The following is a 6,886-nucleotide window of genomic DNA, read 5'->3' as shown; positions in this document are numbered from 1 at the left end:
TCTATGCTAGGCATCTTCTCACTTCTCCGTGCTTTCAAAATATCCCTCACTCAGCATATATGTATATATGCACTCGCTAACAAAAGGCACAAAATGCATCATCTGGAAGGAACAAATGCAACTCAAAACATTTTCAAACGTGTTTATATAACTGGATACCATTGTTTATCAGAACTAAAACAGATGTCCACATTATTTTCAAATCAATTGTGGTCATTATAACATCTTTCAGTTTTATTCACATATATATAAGTACCAAAGTGAGATTTTTCTCATATATTAATTAATCAGTGATCCCCCAATATTTAATAGTACATCAGGTCCTCTATTGCCAGAAATTGAGAAATCCTCCGGCAATGGGACATTTAGCTCTGAACAAACAAGCTGAATGATTTGTCTTGTCAAACCCCCAAACGACATTTTGTTCAGCGTCACTGCAATGGCAAACCTGTTTTTGATATCACAAAAACCTGTGGATCCCCCCATGCCGGAGTGCCCAAATCCACTAAAGGATCCATCATTTAAAATAAACCTCCTAAATCCAAGTCCAAATTTTCCATTCGGTATGGCCAACTTCTCGTACTCCCCCACGCCCAAGAATGCGTCATGAATTCTAGGGTTTGTAAAAATCCTCTCAACATTAGTTTTTTGAGAATCATCACCGCTTGCAAAGTTGTCAGCTGCACTAGCGGTAGCATTACTGGCACTGCCACCGCTAGTTTTACTTTTTCCCCTTTTAGAGGCATTCTCAGAAGTAAACTGAGGAATGTGGGGAAGGCTACCAAGTGGTGGTGGCTTGGAGAAAGTGGAAGGTGGCGGTGGGATTATGCCACCGGCAACAAGGGTTGCATAATAGCGTGCAAGAGCACGGGCGGAGCAATGTCCATTAGCAGCAGGTATGATTGCACGGCGAACATTCAACAAGTTGAATAAAGCTGGCATGGTAGTCACTAGTTGAGAAATGTTGGTTGGGTGGAAAGAAGATGGTAGGTCAGGACGACTGCTTATCTCTAAAAGATCGCTGAGATTATTCATATCTACCGTCAGACTTGCAAGTCGAGATTCCACACCTAGAGAAAAGCCAAGAAAACTGAAATTATCAAAGCAATTCCAAGTTTACAATTCCTGGGACCCAAAACCATTACAATTTGTTAAAGAACATATAAGAATATCAAAATAAAGTGATTGTTTTCACACATTGAGAAGGTTGCATGCAAGAAGATTGATGTAAAGATTTTTTACACATACCAGGAGGAATTCCAACATATAGCTCGCCTTCAATTTTGAGGGGTCGAATGATTGCTTCTTCAAGAATCTCTTGAAATTTCTTGCTAGAGGCATGCTGTAACATATTTAGATAAAAAGATAACATATAAACTGATAAATAATATATATAATATCATGTATAATAGCACAATAAATTGTTGTAGAAATATTATTAAAAGCTTTAGTTTACCGGTTTATGTACATTATTAGGTGCTTGCTACTAATTCTTATTAACAACATATTTTGAAATTTTAATAACATATAAAGCATGTTGTTAAAGTCTAAATTTGTGGTACTACCTTGAAAATCATCCCAAGTTTTTCACTCCAGAGGAACAGATTATATATTCTTATTACAAAGTTATTGTTATTATTATTATTCTTCACTATCTCTAGTTTTTTTTTTTTTTTCAAAAAATTATAAAAAAAATATTATGTAGTTTCACTTATTTTTCAAAATTGCATCATGGATGAAAATAGCAATAATTAGGAAGCCAGAAAATTTGTTTTAATTCCTTCCAATTTTATATTGTGGTCCTATAAACATCTTCAAGCGTTCCACTGGAGAACAATCCTGCTATGAAGATGTGAACTTATGCAAACAATGACATGTATAATGAACATAATGTCTAGATGGTGAGTGTAGTAAATAGAGATGAACTCCGAAATGAATTTGCAATTGACCTTGAAATTTTTAGTATTCTAATACTTAACCATGAGATCATGGTACCTCTATTATTCCACCACATAGCCAACCAAAAGACAAATAGTGATACAACTGCTCCTGGCCAGGTGCTGTCTCAGGCACTGACGTACAAATTTGATTCATACATTCTTCCCAGTCACACATTAGCAAAGGATTTTCTCCTTTAAGATTGGCCAAGGCATTGTGCAAACCAGATGTATGGTTTAGAACGTGACAAACCTAAAAGAGAACAGCAAATAAGCAAAATAGAATATAATGAAAAACTTCATATGCTGAATATTGGACAAGCCTGGCATTGCTAACACAAAATTTCACTACACCTTTATCTGATCTTTTCCTTTTGTTCCAAATTCTGGCCACACATTAGCAACATTTTCATCAAGTTTGACTTTTCTGCAACACATCATGCTATATTTTGTTAGGAAACTATGGGCTACTTTAAGTTCAAGAATTTAAAGACCATTACATCACAAAATTTGCAAGACCATTCTCGACCATCTAAGCAAGAATATTTAAACCATATCTATTTAGTACAATGATTCAAACTCATATTCTATGCCAAATTTTCTTAATTATTTGTGCGGTACAGAATTTCTTATCAAATCGTACTCTACAATGAAGTAGCAAGGACTTTACAGAAAAGCCTTCACAAGTAATCCAATTCAATCCGGAAAGCAAAACAATCCTGTCACTTTATTTTACATTATTTTCTTGTATAAGAGTTTCATCTAATTACATGCAAACTAATTAAACATCATATAAGGTTACATACCCATTGTCAATCAGCCAATGTATCATTCCTGCCGTGATTCCCTTTGTTACAGAAAACACTGGAAAAAGGGTATCAGGCTGAACCGGGCGAGGATCATATCTACCAAGTACTCCCGCAGCAGTATCAATAATAACATTGCCATCTTTGTACGCACATACCTTAAAGACATCATTGTTAAAAATATCAAATTATAGCTGCAATGCTTAACCAATTCTTAACTTTTTCATGTCAATAATGGCACAGACCTGGATTCCAAGTATTTTTTCTTCTTTTCCCAGCTCAACTAAGAGCTTCCTCAACTTTATCTCCACATCAGAATGAGATGGTGTATTGTAGATCCATTGTGCATTAACTGCTGGTCCCTTATTAACGTTTCTGAAAATTAAGTCCGCAGTTCAAATAGACAAACCAGAGACAAAACTGTTAAAAATCTACAGTACATTTTGGATAGACTCACCCTAGTAAGGCAAATTCTGCAAATGGTTTAAAGATTTCTTGAAATGTAATCCGAGCATTCATTGTGGATGAAAGCCCTAAATCCACATCAGAAAATGAGTAAAAGGGCATAATTTTTTGCATAAGGTAACAGAAGGAGATCTCTGTGCAAACCTCTTAGAAGAGTAAGGACCCGTGAAAATATTACAACATCTCCAGGAAACGCATCAATCTGAAACATATGCTTGTTATTAAATGTTGCTGAAATAGTCTACAAATGTATTGTGAAACATAGAAGGAGGTGGCACTAGGACTTACTGGGTCAAAGCGTTTAAATTCTTTTTCATTGAGCTTCATCTTTTCCTGTATCGCTTTCATTTGTTTTGATTTTTGCTCGGCCAAGTATTTCAAGTTTTCCTTAATAAGATCATTGTTACATGACAAGACTTGTTAGGGAATCCCACATTGAAAATAAACATGGTGAATGAGCACATTATGGTTGAGTTATAACTTTGGATTTTCTAGCCATTTTGATGTATGAGCAGCTCAATCACTTATATATATCAGCATTAAAAATGAATTAAAGTGTAATATGCCTAGTAAACTCTCCCAATATAACAACACTTGCGGAAGTTAAAAAGAAAATACTTGGGAAAGAATATAACAAGACTTGAAGTAAAAAATCTAAGAAAGGGAGAAGTGTATATTTACAGAAGCTTCACTTGCTGGTGTTGAAGTGCGAAAAAATAAATTAGTTACTGCCATAGCCTGATCTGGAATGTCCAGGCGCAGCCTGAGCCCCAATTCTGCAAAGGCAGACAAAAGACCCACATGGTCCTCCTGTAACATAGAGATTCAGAATTACACAATATACAAATATATATATTCGAGTATTAATGGTAAAATCCACAGAGAGAGCGACGAGGGGGAAAAAATATAAACCTCTGCAGATGCAAGAAACAATTTTGCTAGTGCTTGTTTCGTAGAAGTTGATATTTTCTTCGCAAAGCCAAAGTCGAGCAAAACTGGACGATGTGGAGGTTCCTTGCTCACCAGGAAATTTCCTGCAATGTATGGCAAAAATGAACATTAGAAAAGTAGAATGATTCAAAACTTAAGAATGTAGCATGTAAGATTCTGTAAAAAGATACCCAGAAGAATACGAGGAGAAAGAACAATGAAGTACCGGGATGTGGGTCAGCATTAAAAAATCCATCAATATATATTTGATGGGCATAGGCTCGTGTTATTTCTTCAACAACTTTTTGCTTGTCAACACCGTAAGCTTCAAGAGATTCATTGTCCTTCAAACGAATCCCATCCATATACTCTAAAATCAGGACCTTTTCACTTGACTGTCATTAGAAGCAACACAACACAAATTAAGGCAAGTGAAGTTATTAGGCAACATTTTTCATTTCCAGAAGAACAAAATGAAATACCAAGCAGAATAATGGAAATAACGGCTAAGATACCCCAGACCTTTTTTTTTTGTCGAAGGTTGGGGAGAAGAAAGAAATCTTATTGGAATTGCATCATAAATTTTGATAATGGTAAGAACAAACTAAAAAACTAATCCTAAGGCTTTTAACGCTACCCTGTGAATCTAAAATGTCTCCACTTCAGTAGGCACATTTGTTACAATAAAATGTTAAAAGGACAAAACTACCTGAATAACCTCTGGAATCAAAACATCCACTGATTTCACAGGCTTGCCATCATCATTGTTCTTTTTGCAAAGATTACTAGCAACGATTCTTGTATTCTCTACAACACAAGGAGAAAAGTCAATATTCAGTAAAAAGGAATATGTACACTAAAAACTTGAGGGGAAAATATTGTGTATGTACACCATCACTCACGTTCATGTGGATCCCAAAACCTGAATTTATGTAAGTAGAGGTTACTATTTTTAAGTGCACTAGGTGCACCTTAGAATTTGCCAAAGTGGAGATATCCAGTAAGGTGTGTTTGAAGAATCATTTCTTATAGATGGAAACTTTTACAAAGAGAGGTATGAAAGGCTCAGGTCCACCAATAGTCTAATATTTAACAGAAGGAGTTGCAGTATCCCTGCCGCAGATCCTGACACGCAAGTAATTTTTTTTAAGCAGAAATTTTATCAATAAATTAAGTCAAGTAAAATTTAGCATGGGCACATCTAGCTAAAAACCTAGCCAAATTGACCACCCTACACACTCAAACATAAAGACGTGGCATGCTAAGCTTATGCACACCATTGATGGCTATTATACCATGGTCAACCATCAATCTCATCACCGCATCCTCCAAAGTCCAAACTTACAACTGGAACAATGCTATTTGCTACTGAACTGCTCATTCCATTCCATTGTAGCACCAGAATGGCCACCACATGATGGGGCAGCGGGGCAATAACCTCGCATCATTAACATCAGATTGCCACCAGCACCATGTTGTTGTCCTCATACCAGTTGCTGCTATAGTACCAACTGCACTGTGGCACTATCTAAGTTTACAGTTTGCTACAATAAAGCTACGTACTCTACCACCTTCTGATATCAGTGCCATCACTTATGATTGTCACACTACTGTTGTGGCATTGCCAATGACAACTATAGAGTCTCCAGCATCAATGCCACCCCTATTATCAAATCAATTTGACCAGAAATTAAAAACCTCATACGCTGTGATTCTGAAATGTAATTGAATTTCGGTTTTCCAGATTGTTGGATTACCTCTCTACATTTGAAATTACGGACGTGACTCATAATTTCTATTAACCAGACTGATCTTCAAGTTGCATTCATTATTCATTAAAGAAAACAACTGATTCTGTCAAGTTCCCAATTCACAGAAATAACACCAAAGAATCAAAGCATACCAGCTTCAATATTGAAGTCAAATTCTTTCGGAACTTCCCTGCGCCATTCATCCATCATGGGATTAAAGTTATACTGTGGTTCTGACCACGCTATCCAGTCAACAATTGACTTGGCAATCTTTAAGTCCTGCAAAACAATGGCATACACAAAAGATACATAAAGGTAGCAACTGTTCCTCTTTATTTTATCATCTTAATTTAGAGCCAAAGAGTGTGAAACCTCCAACATCTTTGTCTTAATGCCCTCATGTTGAACTTTAACAACCACCTTCTTCCCATTATAAAGCATTGCACGATGGACTTGTGCAATCTACAGAGAATATATTAGAATTATTAAAAAAAACGTACTCGGTCTTGCTCTACCTTACGAGAAGAAGACAAGCAGCTTTTTCTTCCTAAGTATGTATTAATTTTGCATAAAAAAAAAGTATGTGTTAATTTTAGTTTCCCATTAAAAACAATAGTCTAAGGTTCTTACTGATGCTGTTGCCAAAGGAGTCCGATTAAAATATGAGAAAAGATCATCAATGGATTTGCCCAATTCTTTCTCTATAGTCTGATAAACCTGTGGAAATGGAATTACAACTTAGTAAACAAAGCACCTAAAGTTTCTTCGAATGCAAAAACTATATAAATGCATACACTTATGCTTCAAAATTCTAGTAATAAGAACATTTAAACTGTTTGATAAATAAGAATACAACCTGTTGTATGGGACGAGGAGGAAGAGCGTCCTGTAACTGCTTGAGATGTGATATATATGCATGAGGAATAACATCAGCACGTGTGGATAAGTACTGTCCAAGTTTTACCCAAAAACCTTGCAGTTCTATGACCAAGTTGAC

The 6,886-nt window shown here is 35.9% G+C and overlaps 1 protein-coding gene across 1 annotated transcript; it reads right to left on the bottom strand.

Moving 5' to 3' along the window:
- Positions 1–249: 249 nt before the first annotated feature.
- Positions 250–6,886, bottom strand: LOC131176995 (uncharacterized). The gene is made up of 17 exons (XM_058142006.1): positions 6,746–6,886; positions 6,520–6,606; positions 6,262–6,351; positions 6,042–6,168; positions 4,848–4,945; positions 4,365–4,533; positions 4,121–4,242; positions 3,890–4,018; positions 3,497–3,595; positions 3,353–3,410; positions 3,201–3,276; positions 2,989–3,118; positions 2,744–2,901; positions 2,292–2,364; positions 1,996–2,190; positions 1,249–1,342; positions 250–1,070 (listed from the first exon to the last, which is right to left on the bottom strand). Exons 3-17 carry the CDS (start codon positions 6,328–6,330, stop codon positions 280–282), a joined length of 2,388 nt encoding a protein of 795 aa, XP_057997989.1. The 5' UTR covers positions 6,331–6,351; positions 6,520–6,606; positions 6,746–6,886; the 3' UTR covers positions 250–279.

The sequence above is a fragment of the Hevea brasiliensis genome, unplaced genomic scaffold, assembly GCF_030052815.1.
Source record: "Hevea brasiliensis isolate MT/VB/25A 57/8 unplaced genomic scaffold, ASM3005281v1 Scaf304, whole genome shotgun sequence".
NCBI classification, from domain to species: domain Eukaryota; kingdom Viridiplantae; phylum Streptophyta; class Magnoliopsida; order Malpighiales; family Euphorbiaceae; genus Hevea; species Hevea brasiliensis.
The sequence above is the reverse complement of the archived record's forward strand: the minus strand, read 5'-3'. Positions and strand labels throughout refer to the sequence as shown.

Bases quoted from the DNA above. Each gene is read 5' to 3' on its own strand.
- LOC131176995 (XM_058142006.1), bottom strand. From the start codon at position 6,330: ATGCTTTATAATGGGAAGAAGGTGGTTGTTAAAGTTCAACATGAGGGC. The intron at 4,019-4,120 runs GTTTATATTTTT...TCTATGTTACAG, and splicing joins TGTTTCTTGCATCTGCAGAG to GAGGACCATGTGGGTCTTTT. The intron at 3,119-3,200 runs GTGAGTCTATCC...CTTAATTTTCAG, and splicing joins GCAGAATTTGCCTTACTAGG to AAACGTTAATAAGGGACCAG.